Raw genomic sequence first — 19501 nt, forward strand, 5'->3', positions numbered from 1 at the left:
TGTGAGAGAGCTGCTGAAATGATCTGTGGGAGACGAGTGAGCCGTGCTGACTAATATGACACACCTCAAAGGGAGAAGAGCTTTCACAGGGGGCTTATCCAATCAGTTATGGCTTGTATGTGTGAATGCTTGAAATGCTTTTGTGAACTCTAGTGAACGAGGAAATAAATTTGGACATTGAAATCAATTCATTATCATCCACATGTTATTTGATTTGTTGCAGCTAAATAATATAAATAAAATCCTAATAGCATAAAACGGTCAGCTGCTGTTGCCCATTTTTTCATATTAGGTTTCTGTTTCATCTTTCAGGGTGATAAATGAATCAAGATTATCAGCTTGTTTCTCCCAAATGCCCCCTCTCAGAACATGACTTTTGAGTATTGATCTTCCACTTCTCCTTGGAGGGTGACAAAGGGGCGTGTCTCTCTGACGCCCCTACCCCATATTTGGGCACAGAAGTGGTCAAATGTCTTGCAGGGACGAATCAGTGAGGGGAATCATAAAAAAGACAGGTCCCACAGTTGGCAAGCAGCTGCAACTCTTCCCAAATGGTCCTAGGTATCCAGTATCTGGCCGTGCATAATACATCTCTGACTCTGAGAGCTCGCACTCCAGCTTGGCGTTCAGTGTGGTCCGGACGCTCTGATCGTTTCCAGTCAGTCTTTGTTTTGCTTTCCAACTCTAAGCAACCATGGATGCCATCAAGAAAAAGATGCAGATGCTCAAGCTCGACAAGGAGAACGCCTTGGACAGAGCTGAGCAGGCCGAGTCAGACAAGAAAGGAGCAGAGGACAGAAGCAAGCAGGTGGGTGTCCGCTCTGAGACATTTTCCTGTGCGCTTTTAAGCACAGGTGCCATTGGCACGGTGCGCATTGCGCTGCACGGCTTCCACTCACTGCCCTGCCTCTGAGGATCAATAAGTGAGTTTTTATATGTGTAAACTTGCTTTAAAAAAAGTAGATTTAAAATTTTACATATAAACCTTGTGAAATTGAACATGTTGGAAAGTGTTTCACGTTTATTTCCGCTAAAATTCAGTTTTATCAAGAAACAGATCTATCATTTAAAATTGGCTGATTGTTACAGAAGACTGATTGTCTAAACTGCTGCTTATTTAACACAACGAAATCCTATTTTTGTTCTGCAACAACATGTTTCTGAATGACTCTGAGTCTGTTTTCTACATGTAAACAAACCCCATGCTTCTCTCCTCGTTTCCCTGCGCACCAGCTGGAGGATGACCTGGTGGCGCTGCAGAAGAAGCTGAAGTCAACTGAGGATGAGTTGGACAAGTACTCCGAGGCTCTGAAGGATGCCCAGGAGAAACTGGAGCTTGCTGAGAAGAAAGCCACAGACGTGAGTTTGGGCTGAGGGACAGATTAAAAGAAGACAGCCACTCTGGTTATGATTTACACCACCTCATGCGCCATCTCACAAAACTATTACCAACCTCCCCAAGCAGACTCTAATTCACTAATCAATTATAAGACACCTATGGGTAGAAATATAGGGGTTGCTAAATGTATCTCTTGTGCTGTGTATGGTAAGGTCACATCTAACCGGTTTACTACTTTGGACGAAGGTTATTGTGCCAGTGTCCGGTGTCAGGCGGGCGTTTTACAAATAAACAATTTAGCCACAAAAATCTGTGAGAAATTTCTCGTATCAGCTGGTTCTCCACAGCTCTGCCCACGGATGGGATTACCAAAGCTGTTGACTGCATTTAGTGTTACACAAGTTCACCTGTTAGTCATGTCATGACGAGGAAAAACAAAAGCTTCAGTGACAACAAAGATGAAGTTTATTTCAGTTACACCTGAATTAAGAGCTACATTAAAACCGACTGACAAGTTAAACAAAAGTAATGGAATAGCCTAGAAAGGATGATTCTCATAGCTGAGTCAAACACGAATCAAACATTTACAGAGTTTGGTGATTTCCCTCATGTAGTCTATACTGACTTTGTCCCAATAACTTGAGATAAACTTTATTTAATCTATGCCTGAATTTAATTTAGGCCTGTTTGCAAAGACATTAACTGACAGGGTAAACGGAATGACTAAAACAGACAGTGTAAAAGTTTAGCAGAGCTGTTCGGTCGGCATTAAAAAACAAACAAGTGGAGAACTCAATATTGTTTTTTTATATATTTTTTATCACCAGTTGAAACAGGATAAAACTGTTCTGGCTCGTAAACAAAAGGGCTTCTTATGCTTATAATAATAATAATAATACCACCGCAACTACTGCTAATGTTCTGGAGCAGCTGATGTTTGGAGCTCTGATTCTGAAAGGACCGGCTCAATTAACCAGGCGGGGATGCGAGCTAAATTTATTAAGAGAGAAACAATTCTGCAGAGCGCATAAAGTATCCGGAAACAACACGGGAGGGTTATTAAGGAACGCCGGAAAACATTGTATATCCCATGCCGGGATTAAGGTGGCGCGTTTTATGATTTCCGACTGGATGTGGTTACTTCCGGGCTGGGTGGCACGGCCCAATCCTCATCAGCGGTTGATTAAAGGCGGTGGGGGCAGGGATCAAACGAGCCGCATCCCGAGGAGTCTGTGTCTGCGCCTCGGCTGGGGGAGCCCGCACAGAGCTGAGGACACACGACTAGCTTAGCTGAGACCGCACAGAGCACAGACAGGAACACACACAAAAAGACGAAAAAGAAAAAAACAAAAGAAAAGAAAAATGGCCGGTGGGAGCTCTCTGGAAGCCGTGAAGAAGAAAATCAAGTCGCTGCAGGAGCAGGCCGACACGGCGGAGGAGCGGGCGGCGTTATTACAGCGGGAACTGAACCAGGAGAGGAGTGCGAGGGAAGCAGTAAGCTGCTCACGATTTAAAGCAATTAGGCTCTTTGGCTGCTGGGGGCATTAGGAGCAAATCTGGTCAAAAAAAAAAAAAAAAAAAAAAAAGCGTGGCTTCGAGGCCCGACAGGCGCGGCGTTGCTGTCCGGAGAGGCAGAGATGAGTGGTGGATGTTGGGGCAGGACGATGGGTGGGTGTGGGGGTGGAGGTGGTCTGCAGGGACACCACCCCGGCTGAGCACAAGCAGGCTGCATGTTAGAGCAGGTTCTCTGAGGTAAAACCCTCACCGGGAAGCCACCGGCTAGTCTGACTGTCAGGAGGTGACTTGATCCTCCTCTAAGCCGCATTTTCCTGCTAATTTATTTAATGGATCAAATAGTTCAATCACTGTGATGCAGGAAACAGGGAGGAGGAGAGGGTGGGTACAATTGTGCCAGATTGTCCCAAATGATTTCTGTGTTAAATGATTCTTCTAAAGTCCTAATGATAAAACCTTGCATCCCTATTTGACTAGTTCCTGAGCAAGTAGCTTTCTTTGGAGAGCAGTCAGTGGGATTTCCCCTCCTCCTCCCCCTCAGCTACTTGATGCTACCCAAATCAGCTTGATTTGACTCTGTCATTGTGGTGTTGTGCTCTCCCAGGCCGAGGGTGACGTAGCCTCCCTGAACAGACGCATCCAGCTGGTTGAGGAGGAGTTGGACCGGGCTCAGGAGCGTCTGGCCACAGCTCTGTCCAAGCTGGAGGAGGCTGAGAAGGCGGCCGATGAGAGCGAGAGGTATATATGTGTGTGTGTGTTTGTGTGGGGTGGGGGTCCTTCACCTGCTCGGCCATCACACTCTTAACCATATACTTCTCCCCCAAACACACACAGGAAATGAACATTGGTGTTTGGGTACACATGGAATTACATAGTTTTGTTTCAGCCACTTAAAAAAAAAAAGAGGAAAAAAGCTATCGGTTGTATTTGTGCATACTGAACCAATTATTAAATAGGGAAATTAAGCTGCAGCTGCTACAACCACTTCCTGTAGCCCACAAATGATTCATAATTTAAGTGGTGCCAGTCTCCAGCGGTCATTGGGTGAGAGGCGGGGTACGCCCTGGACAGGTCACAAGTCCATCACATGGCCACGTAGAGACAGACTATTCATGCTCCCAGTCACACCTAGTGACAATTAAGAGTTGCCAGTTAATCTAACGTGCATGTTTTTGATCTGTGGGAGGAAACCGGAGTACCAAAATAAAAGCTATGCATGCTAACTCCACTCAGAAACGCCGCACCACCTTCTTGCTGCGAGGCAGCAACTGTAACCACCGCCAACCGGTAAAGAAAGGGATGGATGGAGGGATGATATTGGCCAGCAGCTTCCCTGATTTTGGCCATAAAAAGCCTGCATCAGTCAACCTTTTATATTTTAACGTTGAGTTCTTGGATTTTGAAAAACATGTAAATATTGATACTGACACTAAATTTCTTTAAGTCAAATAGAAGAAATCAAGCTTTGTGAATATAGAGCCTAAACTTTGAGGGTTTCTATTTCTCCACTTTTTTTATACTGTAGGAATGACTAAATAGCAAAGATTTAAATTGGAAACATGATGTTCTAGTGTTGTCTCCGTGCTGCCTCTAGTGGCTGGAAGTTGTATTGTACCTCTACCCAGAAGTGTGCATTTAAAGGTCCCTGCAATTCAACTGTTGGGGACGACTTGAAGACACTGAATTGAGGAGGAAATGCATGATCCGTTTGCACAAACTCTGCAAATTTTGATGGCAGTTTGCATACTTATCAACAAAAAAATACGTCTGCAACGCTCTAGAGTTATAAAGGTTTGATAGGCATGAATGTTTTCAGAGATTAATTATCTTAATTATATTGAATGTTCAGAACTCAAAACATGAGAGTGAGGCTCTTCGACTCACGCAAGGAAGTTTAGAGTCCTTGCAAACATTTTGGAAACTCCCTCGCCAGTGTTGTTCCCAATTTTCTTATTAATTGTTTTGAATTCACTGTTTTTAGAAGTCTTTGAAATCCTTCTAGAGCTACCGGGACCTTCTCGTTTGTACATGGAGGGAGCTTCGTGATCTTACCAGCCGTTCTGTTTTTCTTCCCTTCAGAGGCATGAAGGTCATCGAGAACAGAGCGATGAAGGACGAGGAGAAGATGGAGCTGCAGGAGATCCAGCTGAAGGAGGCCAAACACATTGCCGAGGAGGCCGACCGCAAATACGAGGAGGCGAGTTTCCCAGCCGTTTGCCACGCTCTTTAACTGACTTAGTTCTAAGCTGAGGGGTGACCATCCCGTCATCAGATTATTAGGAGGTGCGGAGACTAATATCTGTGTGGCTTCAGGTGGCCCGCAAGCTGGTGATCATCGAGAGTGACCTGGAACGTACAGAGGAGCGTGCCGAGCTGTCTGAGAGGTAGCAACCCATGCTCCCTTCCCCCTTTTCCCATCATAACCTAAAATGTTGTCGTGCTTGGCTTATTCAACCAAACTGTAACTCCACAGCAAATGCTCCGAGCTCGAAGAGGAGCTCAAAACCGTGCAGAACAACCTGAAGTCTCTGGAGGCTCAGGCGGAGAAGGTGAAGCATTTATTTAATTAGAATATAAAGTAAGGCGTTAAAAAACACGTGTGACTAACTCTGGTCTTTGTGTGGGACAACAGTACTCGCAGAAGGAGGACAAGTACGAGGAGGAGATCAAGGTTCTCACAGACAAGCTGAAGGAGGTGAGTTATCCATTCAGCATTTAATGTGTATTTTGTGATGCTCCATCAGAGCTGTGGTATAACGTCTGCTTTACTTTAAATATGCTGACAATATAGTTTTACTGGAAGCCCTTTTCTTTTTGCCTGTAGGGGCTGTGGTTAGTAATGTAAACCACCTAATGGCACTGCTAATGTGAGACTGTTTTCTCCTCCCAGGCGGAGACGCGCGCAGAGTTCGCTGAGCGATCGGTCGCCAAGCTCGAGAAGACCATCGACGACCTGGAGGGTATGAGTCTCTTACACTTTATTTGTAGCCGCTGGCAGAGTTTAGTTTCATTGCTAGCCCAGAATTAGGTGTCCTTTTTTTTCCTGAAATAATTCTGACTTCTGAGGTTGGCGTTAATAGAAAAAGGGTTAAAAGCCCTTCACGGAGTACACGCCGACGATGGCGTAAGGTTGTTAAATTGGTCAGCTGGATGGAAAAAAAAAAAAAAAAAGTTCTCGGGACGAATATCTGCAGGCTCGGTTGTCTGCCGAGAGGATGAAACAAAGTGGCGACGCGTACAGGGGAAGCGTGATATTATTTATGTTGGCAACATTTCTTGCCTCTGTGCGGTCTGTCACCGTTCAAGGCCGGTCCGTCCCTGAGCAGCCGGCACGGTTCTGGAACGTTTTCTGTGACTCCTCAGGAATCTGACACCATGTCAGCAGCTGTTCTTACACCTTCCTTATTTCTAGCCTGGCTTTCTTATTTGTCCCCCTCCATGTTTGTTTCCTTTTTGACATTTTGTTTTCTGACATTTATTTCTTTTCCCGTTTTTTATTTTTTATTTTTTCAAATCACTTTCTGCCACTTATTAATAATCCCAACACGATAGACGAGCTGTACGCCCAGAAACTGAAGTACAAGGCCATCAGCGAGGAGCTGGACCACGCCCTCAACGACATGACATCCATGTAATCCACAACACGCCCCACTCTGTTTCGTGCTGTAGCTCCATCACACCTAACTGCTCCCTCAGTAGCTCCCTCTAGTGGCATGTTTGAGTGCAGTGATCTTTACTCAGCCCATCTAGATGACTTTTAAATTCTCCCACGTCTCTGTTCACTCAGACTGCTGATTAAGCTGAATGTTTTTGGCTACATTCCTAGTTTAAATGTGTGACGTGACTAAACTAAGTTTTCTAACATTCTCCCTAACTCTGAACATGCATCCCAACCACACTTTTTGGTTTTTAGCCTGTTCTTTTTGTTTGTTTGTTCTTTTTCCTTCTAGTTTTCATTTTCCTTATTTTTTCCCCCTCCCTCCAACTATTCTTTTTCTTTTTTCTGTTTTCACAGCTAAGTGTTTTCACTCTGCCCTCCCAGAAGCTGGTTGAGCATCACCCTTACCGTCACCACCATCTTTTCTCTCCTGCGCAGCGCTGCTCGACCTCCTGTAAATGTTTTTTTGTCTCTGTACGTCTTCACTGCCGAGCCGCTCGCTGCCTCCGTCACCATCTGCTGCTCCACCTCCCACACAGACTTCTGAGCCATTTTGCTTTTCCGTAAAATAAACACCCTTCCACCCATTTCTGCCCTTCCCCTTTCTCTTGCCATGTTTCTTCATTTCCATTTGTCTTATCTTTTTTAATTATTATTTTGATTTTGTCTTCTATGTGTTTTAATTTATTTTGAGTAGCTTTTTAAATAAAGTCTTTAGCTCCTCTCCCATTGGTTGCTCCTTTTTCTGTTTGAGAGGATCGCCCCAATAGGAGTGAAGGTTTCCATCCTGCTTTGATAATTAGGGAAATAAATAATCTTTGAGCAGATTTACTTTGACTCAAAATTCAGAATTTACTAACCCTCACCTCATCTTGATTATCTTGTTTTCAAAGCTTAAGTCTTTAAAGTTTAGGTTTAAGTTGGTCGAATCTAGAAATGGCAAAACTATAGACAGCACTTTAAATTTACATCTTAAAAGAAACTACCAGTTTACTGTTTTAATTTTTTTTTTCTTCTCCTAAATTATAAGCAAACTGACAGTTTATTTCTCACAAAGTAGAATCTCAGACAGAAAACCCAACTTTTCTACTAATAACAGGAATTAGTGTAATTCCTTGAAGGAATTCCTGTTGCCTGTTGCCTTTCGTACCAAAGTTTTAAAGAAGGGTTTTGTTCAGAGGATTTGTTGCAGATGATTCTCAGCTACTAAAATTGACCATTCTATAGCCATTTTTGTTGGCTGAGGGTGATTCGCTGTGACAGCCATCTTGAAACGACTCCCGAGGTTGAGCAGCTGTCGATGTATATCCAGTGATTTAACTTCTGGGAGTTTTATTAAAATCTGTCCAGTGTTTCATGAGATATTTTGCTAACAGCCAAGCACACGCACAGATAATTATATGATCACGTTTTCATTAGAGATGGACCAATTTAGAATGGACGATTTTTCTTTTTTTGCTCTTCTGTAAATATTTTAGGTGTACAAGTTCCTCTAAGGTTTGTTTTGTTTACATTTATTGTAGTTATTTCTGAACATTAGCATCAGGCATAGAAAATCTCATTGGTTGACCTCTTCTTTTCATGCCGGTGAGCGATTCCGTCAAAAATTAAATGCAGTTAGTGGCATTTTCCAAAGTGTCAGAAACATGAAATATTGTTGATGAAATGTGTTTTTGTTAAGACCTATGTACATGTTGCCAATATAAAGTGTTTCACATTAGGTTTGTATAAAGGTGTCATCAGGGGGTCGAGAGATAAAAGATCACCTTTGATAAAAGTTATAATGAGAGAACAGCTGAACCAGAAAACCGACTTGGTGACATCTTGAGACGTCTGTGGGACGGTGGAAGTCTGAACCGTCGCTCTTCATGTCTGTAACTCCCTCAGACACGTTTGTTTAGCTCCAATATTAACACTTTGTCCTTCTGGTACTAACTTGCCTTCTGTCTCTTTTTTTCCTTCTTCTCTTCCTGCTTTCTGACTGTCAAGACCATCTATACAAGCAGCTTGAGAAAAACCGTCTTCTGACCAATGAGCTGAGAGTAGCCTTAAACGAGGCCTGAGCTGGAATGGCTTCTGACCCTTCAGAGTCCAGACATGTCGCGTTATTAAAGAGTAGACAGCTGGGTCTACCACACACACACACACACACAAAAGTTCAACAAAAGGAAGACTTTCAGTCTCAAAACAGCACTTTGATGTAGAATTTAAGGTCACCTCAGTTTAGGACAAATCTCAATGGTTTTCTTTAGTTTCAGGATATAATACGTGCACTTTTATTCACTGTGCACAAGGTTCACACACCTGGAGAAGGGTTAGGATATTCCAAGGGTTCAGTATGCTTTTTATTTTTTTGTACACGAGTTTATTTTCAACAAAAGTGATCAACAATCTGAGAATAAGTCGAATATTTAGCGTTGAGCTACACTTGGACCAAAAGGAGTGTTTATTTTGACTGCAGGTTTGACTCTCTCTGCCTTATTACGATTGGAGCGAACTACTTACATGTAGCATATTACTGTAGAGTCCAACTTTAGTGTCGCATTCCTAACATTTGGTTTTGACCTTATTGGTTCTGTCTGCCCCCAAATGTTTAGAAAACCCTTGAATCTAAATGTAGAACGGGCTTGCATAAGGCTTAATGGTTGCACAGGAGAAGACTGTGTGGTGTGGCATGTAGCAGCATGAACTTGGTGCTAAATATTACTACTTACTAACTTTCTTCCTTGTGATTTACAATGTTCCACCTCAAATACGTGACTCACTGTAGATTCTGTAAGGATGCTGTCATTACTATCGTTTTTGCTTGATTAGAAGAGGGTATAAAAAGCTCATCCGTCAACACAGGAATAAGGGTTTTAATCTTCAATTGTCTTCAGATAAAGGACATTTATCTATATGCTAGTTTTGAAAATACATTTCGGATCAAATTGGAGTTTTTCTGTATGGGAATTTGTCTTACCCAGCAGATGCTACACTTCAATGCACATTTGGAGATTATATCCCTGTCAGTAGCTTGACTAACATTTGAAAATAAAAATAGAATTTCTCAGGACTTGTGCTCAAAGCATTAATTTGAAGATATGTAATTGGTTGATGCACATTTAATTACTGTAAGGGGGGGTAAAAAATGCACTGAAAGGTGAAATTTCTTAAAACGTTTGACTGAGGTTTGTTACATTACCAGTATGTCTTTAACTGGTGTGATGCTACATTGACAGATAAACTCACAAGTACTAATGAAGAGGGCCGGAGATTACAGCAGATGATGGATCAGACACTTTTGGAGATGGTTGATCTTTGACCCCGCTCTGTTCCCACCTGACTACACATGGTCCAAAAGGCTGGCTGCTACAGATGATACCGGAGTCTGTGCTTTTGTCCCTCTGGCGTTGTCAACACGAAAACAAGTTGTACACAAAGTAGCAGGCGAAGCATCCGAGCTAAACCTCAACTACAGTGTTTAAATTGGCACGCTGCAGTCAAAGGTCAGTTTAATTTCACCTTTAAAGTTTACATGTACATGCTTGGACTTTGCACTTTTGGTGGGAAAATGGACTGTGTGTTCGTTATGAAGGAAGCCATAATCGAAGCCAAGGCTATATGAAAGGAACTTTTATTATCTGTACTTTTTGTAAGGTCACTTGTTTTTTTCATTTGCGTTTCATGAAAACACACTCAGTGCCAGTCAACTTTTTCTTCTTACAGTTTAGCAATGGTTTTTTTGTTTAGTTTTTTTTGCACACTTAATGAATGTCCTGTACTGTCTAAGCAAAGCAAACATATCTGTAATGTTTCTAAATGGATGCTTTTTTTTCTTGTAAAGATTGAATTGCTTTTTTGTCTCTCCCATTTTATCTTGGAAATGTATAATTCATGAATAAATGGTCGAATCAAGTCATTTTACTGTATTTTTATTTAAATGTTTGTTAGTATTTTGTGTTCCTCAGTTCAGTGGAAAAGCACTGACTTCTTTCTAGGAAAAGTACATGTGCATTTTAATACAATAAGACTAACCAACCTAAGCGATAATCCTCATATTATTGGAGTTCAGAAGCTTCTTTGAGGCAGCATTTGACTGATTGATGGTGCTGTATGTGGAGGTTAGCACTTTTTGAAATGACCGCACTTGGTTTTAGGTTGGATGTTTGACAGACATTTACTCCGGATTGTGCAGTCTAGCACCATGATACTTGGCCTTTTTATCTTTTTATTAATCTATCGTCAAGGAAAATGAAGCCAACCTTCTCAAAAAGCTTAATAAAAATCAGTTTATCATAACAAGAAAGCAGGATAAATGTGAGCAGTGACGAACTAAAACTTGTGTAGTTGCAGGTTAAAACTGCCTTTTAATACAGGCCTATATTCAAGACTAAGCAGTGTTGAAAACAGCCTTTTATGAACACTAAAATGAAGATAAACCCTGGTTTAACCCACCCCGTGTAATACCCCTCCTCTCCACACGGCGGCGGTGTTGGCGTCAGATGATGGTGGAAAGTGCGGAAGTGAAAGTTTGTTCGCTGCACAGCCGGGCTGGAAATCCCACATTTTGGAGAGAAATATGAGCGAAAACCAGGAGTTGTGTGAATCTTTCCAAGACAGCAAGGCTTCGTACGTGCTCAGCAATGTTGCCGAAGTGGTTGAAAGAATCCTTACGTTTATACCGACGAAGTCGCTTCTCCGGATCGCCAGGTAACAGCTTTATGTGTATGCTAACTGTTGGCTAGCCTGAGTGAATATTTCATAAACGTGAAAGTATTTTTCTTAAATATCGTGAGTCATGGAACGAATTGAAAGCTAACGCGTAAAGTATGTTTTTGACACGAAAGGTGAGTTAGTTAAGGTGCTTTGTTTATTTATTTTATTGTTTGAAAGAAGCGTAAGCAGACATGCTAACTCCTTCCTTGTTGAGTGTATGTTGGGGCAGCAGGTGGAAAGGTCTGAATGTGTTGTTTTGTGTTTTGTTGTTTGTTTGTCAGTGTGTGCAGACTGTGGAGAAACTGTGCCCGCAGGGTGCTCAGGACTCAGCAGCAGCTGGCCTGGGTGTCAGCCTGCGGACCCTCCGCCACTGAGGTTCATTCTCTCTGCAGCGTCCTGGCTGAAGAAGTGGAGGTATAATAAATAAATAAAATACTCATCTCACCTCCAGTGAACCTGGTTTTGGAGGATGGAAGATAAGAGAAACGTAAAAGAAAATCTTGGTGCAGAAAGACACTGATTTGTTTAAATGGAGCTGAGTAATTCTGACTACCAGTAGTTCAAATTTGTCCTTTGTGGAGGACATTTGTAAACCTGAATAACTCCCAGCCAGGTGTGTTACAAACTAACACACCTCATTGCACATCTGGTTAATACTTTTCCTCCTATCCTTCTCTATGTACGTGTGGTTATTGCGTCTTATTGTTGCATTTATTTATCGTTAACTTGTTTTAGAGCCTTTTTTAAAGGTGGTTTTAAAGGTTTAGTTTGCTTAAAAACTTAGGGACTGGGTCTGCAAATGAACCATTGACTAGATGTCCTACAAGGCAACAGTTATACTATTGAGTGTGTACCGTTGTTGTTATACACTGTCCCTAAATTAACCCAATGAATAAGTCTGTTCAGATATCATTTTAAAAGGTTTGTTTTGCTTCTGATTGTTTTCAGAAAGTATTCCTCCTGCCTAAAACAGTCCTGATGATGGTAGACTCCGAGGCCTTCAATGGACAAGCCTATTGCTATGCACAAAACAGAGGTTGGTGAAAAACAAAATGAGTCCAAGTTCGATCATCAGACTGTTTGGAGGCTAACAGCGGCTGTACACAAAAACTTAATCAAGCTGCAGTTAAGAAGAACCAATTTATGAGTTCACGTTTTGTTTAAATAAATTAATTTAACCATGATGAAAACTTGAAAATAAAACCCTTTTATCATTTGTGGAGGATGGGTTTCCTCCTTTGTGTTTCCAGCTGCAGTTCAGTCGTCGTTTTATCGTCAGGTGAACTGACGCAGACAGCATGCAGATGTAAAACATCTGTGGAGCACTTTTATTGGGAGCCGTGCTAACCCACGAGGTCACACTGTCTGTGTATTTTACTTATATTTCTTACAGATTATATGCAGTTCCAAACCTCCTCCATATGTTATTGTTACATTCATTCTGGCCCAGTTAACTTAAGAGTCATCTATTTGTGAAGTTTTAAAAAGAATCCAATCTGTCCTTTGTATTTAATCTCCTAATGTCAATTTAAAATCACTAATTAATCCTAACGTGCATGTTGTTGGACTGTGGGAGGAAACTGGGGAACCCTGAGAAAAAAAACGAGTGAAAAGTCAGAACAAATAAATATTGTTAAGACCACTTTAAAACATTACAGGGAATTCAGGATGCCTCAAGACTTTGCAGAGTATGTTTAGCATTATGACAAACTGAAAAAAGCTCTTTTAATTGTAATTTTAATTGTATTTAAAAGTGAATTAAATTGTGTAAACACTTCTTACAGGCTTCTTGTAATTTTAGACTTTGCTTCTCTGCAAATAAGTTCTTTTAGGATCAAGTGCACACTTTTATTTATTTTTTTACACTCCATTGTATGACATTTAAAGCATGTTGGAGAAGAGTGGATTTAGTTTGGCTCTGTGTTTTTTGTCTCCTGTTGGTCTGAATCTGTTTTTTTACAAACCGCAGCCCTGATTGTTGCAGAATACGATTCTTAAGATGCTCAGCTCCACATTTGGAGTCATTGTCATGCTGTAAAATAAATTTCGGATGCATCTGATGTCTCCCTGATGCTTCTGCATGATTCCAACATTTGGAACGTTGAAATCTAATTAACATTTTTGTTCCCCCGCCACGCTGAAGCAAAAAAGAGCCGCCAGAGTTCACATTCAGTGGAAGAGCTGAACCAACTTTTCCCAAAAGGCTGCGACTTCATGGGCATCACAACACCGGGCATCGTCTGTAAGTTTGTTTTCTCAATCTCAGCCTCAGCATAAAAACAATGCATTTTTACATGTAAAGCAACACAAAGAATTTTACATTCAGTGGACATTTTTTTCTAAATTTATAGAGTTGCGTATAAATATATTAACTTTCATAAAAATATGCATTGGCATCTATTCTAAAACTCCAGTATTATTCTGCTTCAAACCTCTAATGGTACCAATAAATAGTCTAACTTTGTTTTTCTACCGTACTACATCTAAAAATGAAACTGACCTTTAAGAAAAAAGCGTATTTAAGATAAATGGTTCATCCCTCAGCAGAGCGGACTACACATTATTCCCCTCAGCTGCTGCCTACTTGGAAAGCACCTCCGGTGGCTCACATCTCACCGCGTCTCTCTGACAAATTGCCTTGTGTGCCTGGTGCCGTGCTTCCCATTTCTCCTTATAATTACAGCCCTCTAGAGAAGCAATTCTTCATCAGCCAAGTTCTTTTGCCTTCAAGATGATTGCTTAACTCGCTCTTTTTCTATTCTGTCATCTTTAATGGCTGCATTCTCTGTTTCTGACAACACATTTAGCGATGCTGCCGCCAGGGATTACGCTCGTGTCGCCACGTACGAGTAAATGAAATCTTTGACCTGGTCTGAAGTGGGACTGTTCGAACACACGAGGCAGTGCTTTATTTACAACAAATCCACACTTCATTCGTCTTTTACGATAAATGACTGAGGTTTTGCTTCTTTTGTTGTATTTTACAGAGACACACACAGTTTGTTGTGCACACAGATGTTTCTATTGGAAACCTAAAATCTTGGCCTTTCTTAGTCCCAGATTTTAAGACACTTTTACTACATTTTTCCCATATGCTAATGCTGTACCGTTTCATTTATTTATGGCAATATTCACATTCATTATTCGCCAAGCTCTTCTGTTCATGGCAGGGACGATTGGACGGTTTGAGCACAAACCAAAGCTCGTCAATGGGTTTCAAATCTGGGTTTTGTGTGTGTGTGTGTGTGTGTGTGTGGGGGCGGGGGTGTTGTGGCCAGCCCATCTGTCAAAATCATTTCCTACTTCCTGAACCACTTCTTTACAGTTTGAAATTAATACATTTTTAATTGTAGACAAATAATTTGTCATTTAAAAACATGTATTTTTTTCATACTTCACTGTGTTTCACTGTAATATATTATTTTATTATATCATGAATTATATTATTAATTATTGCATTTTCTGAAATCCTCTTAAGCCTTTTCTGACCATTTAGATTGTAATGAATTTGCAAATTGATCCAAGAAATTTTCAAGCTATAGAGTGATATTTTTTTTACACATGAATTAAGAAGGGTGGCTTACAGCTGATAGGACATTTCATCACAGTTTATCACATACCCCGTAATCTGGAAAACCTTGGCAGGGTGAGAATAAACGAGAGTAATTTGCAACATTTACCAGATTCTGAATGAATAATGAGCAGTTTTCTTTATTGTCTTAATTCAGTTGCACATAAGAAGTTTGGCCGAGAAATAAATTAAACTGTAAAATTTCAGTGTAATAAAAAAAGTAGCAGGAAGGAATGAGGCTGTCTGTCCTCTGGTCGCTGATATTTATGGCAGCTCAGCCTGATGTTCTCTAATTTGCATAGTAACATATCCATCTCCTGATCCGTGAGTGGCTATGATTGTCTCATTAATCCATCCCAGTGAAGTCACATGGTTGACTTTTCTTTTCTTTTAATGAAACTCATTTTTCTTTTGGTATTAAAAAGTTATTGTGGGGCTTTCTAAAAGAAAAAAAAAAACTTCAACTGGAGTTGCAGCTCCTCTCATGATGGAGACTCAGAGACTGGAGCAGATGTTGTAAAATCTTTTATCTTTTACATTAAAACTACAAAACTAGAAACCTGTTTTGGATTTAAATCTGTGCTTTTCTTTTGTTTTCCCCCTCAACAGAGCTCAGTTTTTTTCTGGCCTGGGCCTGAAAAATTTAAACTGTAACACATTCTTATATAGCTGTCTAATATTTGATGTGAATAAAACCTCTGTAGAGCTTCAGAGGACAGCATACAGTAGAACCTGTGGATTCATGGAGCTTTGTGATTGGCTCTCTGCACAGTGACTCCGACTGGCACTTGGTCTAACCCGCCTCAGGAGCACCAGGAGGGGGAGGCGGGCTTTGCACTCATGTTCCCCAGCATCGAGGGGGTTCACATCAAGCCTTTCCACTTCTGTAAGAAGACCGTCTCCTTGACCGCCCTGAGAGAGGCAGGTGAGTAGAGGCTCACAAGTTATTCAGTCATTCACGCAGAGAAGTACATATCTTATGTAACTTGTGGTTGTACTTTTTTTCCAGGCCTAGTCGAGAACCCCGAGCTGCGTGTAGTGCTGTTGTTTATCTATGAAGCATACAGATCCGGAGGAGCACGGTTCCTTAACCAGATTCTTGAGCCGCTGTCAAAGAGTAAGGCTCTAATCGCAGGAGGGCTGGTGGAAAATGCCTTCTCTCCCCCCAGACCCTGGTGAGTTAAGGTCTTTCCTTATATTCATGACGACTATGATTGAATTTGATGCGAAACACTCAGTTTTTCATCTGTCCCTCTGCAGCTGTTGCCAGGGAGCGTACGGTGTGATGGGCCTGGCTCTGAGTGGCCCCAAGGTGCAGGGAGCCTCCGTGCTCTTGGACCAAGATGTGAGCAACGCGAAGGCGGCAGAAGCCACGGTCCGACGGCTGAAGGCAGCCAAAATTCCAGAGAAAAACACGCTGGGCTTCATGTTTGCCTGCGTGGGCAGAGGCCAGAACTACTACAACAACCAGAGCAACGTAGAGGCGGACGCCTTTCACAAGGTGTTCCCCAACACGCCGCTCTTCGGCCTGTTCGGGAACGGCGAGATCGGCTGCGACCGCATCGTCAAAGACGACTACACGCTGTGTGACGACGACTCGGACAGCCTGCAGCACGAGTACACCACTGTCATGTCCCTGGTCCATTTTGGCTGACTGTACCGCCGTAACGGTGAACTTTAGTTTGGGAACAACAAACATTACGTACGTGCTTCATTTACGCTTACAAAGCAGAAAGAGTCCATCCCATTCGGCTTTGAATGGAATGGCGTTTTGGAGATTTCATCCCTTGGAGACAGTGTGAACACAGCTTTATATTAAAACTTGAGTTTCACACAGTTCACATAGGTTTCAGTATTTTACTCTGCAAATTTGACAAACATTTAAGACATATCCTTCCCTCTGATTGCACTTTTGATTCATTCAGTCAGGGTAAACTCAGGCAGGTTTGACACTGTTCTCCACATTTATCTCACCAACGTTCACCTGCAGATTAACACTCTGTGTTTTTTACTTCTCACAAACCAGAACTATTGGCTGCTGACTGACAAACCTTTTAATTTTACCCCACTTAAATCTTGGCCCGTCTAAAGTTTCTGCTTTCAGGATTCAGGCGTTATGTGGTTAGGAATGGCTACATGGTTAGAGGAGAGTGTATTTGCATTTTGGGGTCTTACCTGCTAAATAGTGTGTATTTTTATTAAGTCATGAATGGTTAGTCCATCTTTTCAATCATTAGATTTTCCAAATGCTGTGAATTTTACACATGCTAATATATAAAAGCATGCTGGCCTCTGAAATAAAGCTAACCCTTGTGTCTAGCTTCTTCCCAGACAATTGTCACTCCCGTTTCTTTTTTTTTTTTTTTTGACCAAGTCAAATGACATTAGTGCAATTTCCCATATAAAGATTGTAATGTAGGTTACTGATGTTTGAGTTGAGCTTTTCTGTAAATTTGCAGCACACATTGTTGAAAGGAAGGGGAATTAAAGTTCCATAATGTACTTTTCTTGAGAGTTTAGGATGCTGAGAATTTCAGTTTTTTCTTTTTACTTTAACATAAAAACAATGTCACTATAGTTTTTTTTATAGAAATGAAAATGTACTATAGGTTAATCTAAGCACGGTTTTGTTGTTGCACTTTTGTTAACCTGTGCCAAATCATATTGATTCTGTTCCAGTTTTCTCAATAAATTACAGTCGGTCATGTGCTTTTTAATACTATCGAAGGTACCAATGCATCGGCAGCACTAAAGCATCTTTATTACGTTGCCTGTTAGTCTTCTGTTTCCTTCACAATGTTTGGTTAACATCACCTCCTGCAGCTTTAGAAACACCCAGACTAAATAGATCAAAACGTTTGTCTTGATTAGGAATAGTACCTCATACAAAGCGGACAAGAATTTCATTAAAAAGAAGTTGCCACAATAATGGGATTTTGGCAAAACAAGTGAGAAAACCCTGCTCTTTTGGAGCTCATGCATGGTAGGGAGATTAAAGTTTGTGCTACAAAGTTGGACTTTTTATGACTGAGCTGGCATTTTGTCGCAGTTTACATTCTTTACACAATCGCAGTTTAAATTTTAGGATTTTTGAAGATTTTAAGCTTAGCGGGTGTGATATCACACACATTAAGCTTTGAACGGTTTAAAACTGTTGCAAACTCTTCTTACTCCCACAAACTTTACATTTTTGCAGTGTGTCTTACTGCATGAGGTTTCCTATTGAATCCCTCCAGAGTGCAGGGTGGGCAGTGCCAAACTCATTGACTCCCATCATTTCTGATCTCAGAATTTTCTCTTGAAAATGCGACATGGAAGAGTCTTTGACTTGTCACATCTCCTACATAAAAGACTAAACAGAAAAAATGTTGTGATGATGAGTCGCTTCGGGTGTTAAAAAACCTACTAGTTAGGGTTGGCTTGGGTTTCCTGAGCTATCCCTAAGTTCTGCTGCTATAGGCTCAGACTGCTGGAGGACATAGTGACCACATTTCTTCACTCTGCTGCCATCTTTACTCACTCTACTCTCCGTGTTTGTGTTTGGAATTATTTCTATCATTAATATGTTTGTCTTACCATAGAAACCACACCTGAACCAGTCATTATGTGTTTGTCTGCGTCTCTTTCCTGTCCTATAACCCCAGCCTGTTGAGGCTACCCATGCTGAACCTGGTTCTGCCGGAAGTTTCTTCCTGTTTAAAGGGAGTCGTTTCTTCTCACTATCGCCTTGCTGCTGCTCGGGATGGGAGACTGCACCAGTCAATCTGCTAGCTTCCTTAGATGGATAAATAAACTTTTGATGGTATAACTGACATTTACAAAAGTATAAATGTTTCCAAATAGTAATAAACTGAATTGAATTAAGTTGAAAACTACTACTTTCAAACGGCGTCATTTCATATACATTTCATATACTTCCTTAATGTTTCATTTCACACTTTGCAATGAGTGGCTTTAAATCTGCGCTTTTCTTTATTTTAACCCCTAATTTGACGCTCCCCATCCTCATCATCATCCTCATCATCCTCATCCTCAGCAGCAGCAGCAGCAGCCCACGTCCAGGCGTGTTTCCACCGAGGCAGAGACGCTCCACAGTGATTGATGCGCGCTTTACCCACCGACCGGCTGATCCCGGTGACTGACAAACGGTTAAGCCAATTGCTGCACAGGCAGTTTATATTCCCATAGTATCTTTATTTTGGGAAACCAGAAAAAAAAAGCGTCTCATGACACAGGGAGAGGAGCGACCCAACCAGGCGTAAAGCTACTAAAATCATCTGTGGCTGTAATCCGTTTTCACATTCAAGGCTTCAAACGGGAACTGAACAAATTGTGCTCCCACTCCCTCCCTCTTAAACACACAGATCCACCCCACGGCCAGGATCTTTTTTTTCCTTTCTTTCTTTTTTCTAATTTTTAATTTTTTTTTTCTTTTCTTTTCATTTTATTTATTTATTTTTATATATTTTTTTACAGCTTTCGTCGTGACCGGAGCGATGCAAATGTCATGCGCCTCCCCGGCTGCCACGACGCGGGTTCGGTGCGGACGCCTCAGTGTCCTGGTCTCCTTCGGATGAGAGTCTCCGCGGTTTCGTCCTCCCTGCCGCTCTGGGGGGTGGGGGGGCTTCGTTAAAGAGAGAGAGAGAAAGAGAGAGAGATCCTGAGGCTTCAGCACCTGGACAGCTCCCCCACACCCCCCAACCCTCAGCCACCTACACCC

The 19501-nt window shown here is 41.6% G+C and overlaps 2 protein-coding genes across 8 annotated transcripts; both read left to right on the forward strand.

Annotated features, from left to right (window-relative positions):
- Positions 1–572: 572 nt before the first annotated feature.
- LOC108237348 (tropomyosin alpha-1 chain) lies at positions 573–10413 on the forward strand. 7 transcript variants are annotated; one of them, XM_017418693.3, is made up of 10 exons: positions 574–808; positions 1234–1359; positions 3459–3592; positions 4934–5051; positions 5168–5238; positions 5328–5403; positions 5487–5549; positions 5745–5814; positions 6407–6485; positions 6870–7101. In XM_017418693.3, exons 1-10 carry the CDS (start codon positions 695–697, stop codon positions 6871–6873), a joined length of 855 nt encoding a protein of 284 aa, XP_017274182.1. In that variant the 5' UTR covers positions 574–694; the 3' UTR covers positions 6874–7101. The 7 variants fall into 7 exon arrangements, with proteins under 7 accessions (XP_017274184.1, XP_037835999.1, XP_017274182.1 ...); XM_017418695.3 differs by lacking the exons at positions 6407–6485; positions 6870–7101 and adding an exon at positions 8502–10413 and having other exon boundaries at positions 573–808; XM_037980071.1 differs by lacking the exon at positions 6407–6485 and having other exon boundaries at positions 573–808.
- A 574-nt stretch (positions 10414–10987) lies between these two features.
- Positions 10988–17486, forward strand: fbxo22 (F-box protein 22). The gene is made up of 7 exons (XM_017418692.3): positions 10988–11204; positions 11492–11624; positions 12159–12246; positions 13354–13452; positions 15554–15706; positions 15791–15956; positions 16042–17486. The coding sequence occupies exons 1-7, from the start codon at positions 11074–11076 to the stop codon at positions 16433–16435; spliced, it is 1164 nt and encodes a 387-aa protein (XP_017274181.1). The 5' UTR covers positions 10988–11073; the 3' UTR covers positions 16436–17486.
- The last annotated feature ends 2015 nt before the right edge of the window (positions 17487–19501 follow it).

This window comes from Kryptolebias marmoratus, linkage group LG15, assembly GCF_001649575.2.
Source record: "Kryptolebias marmoratus isolate JLee-2015 linkage group LG15, ASM164957v2, whole genome shotgun sequence".
NCBI classification, from domain to species: domain Eukaryota; kingdom Metazoa; phylum Chordata; class Actinopteri; order Cyprinodontiformes; family Rivulidae; genus Kryptolebias; species Kryptolebias marmoratus.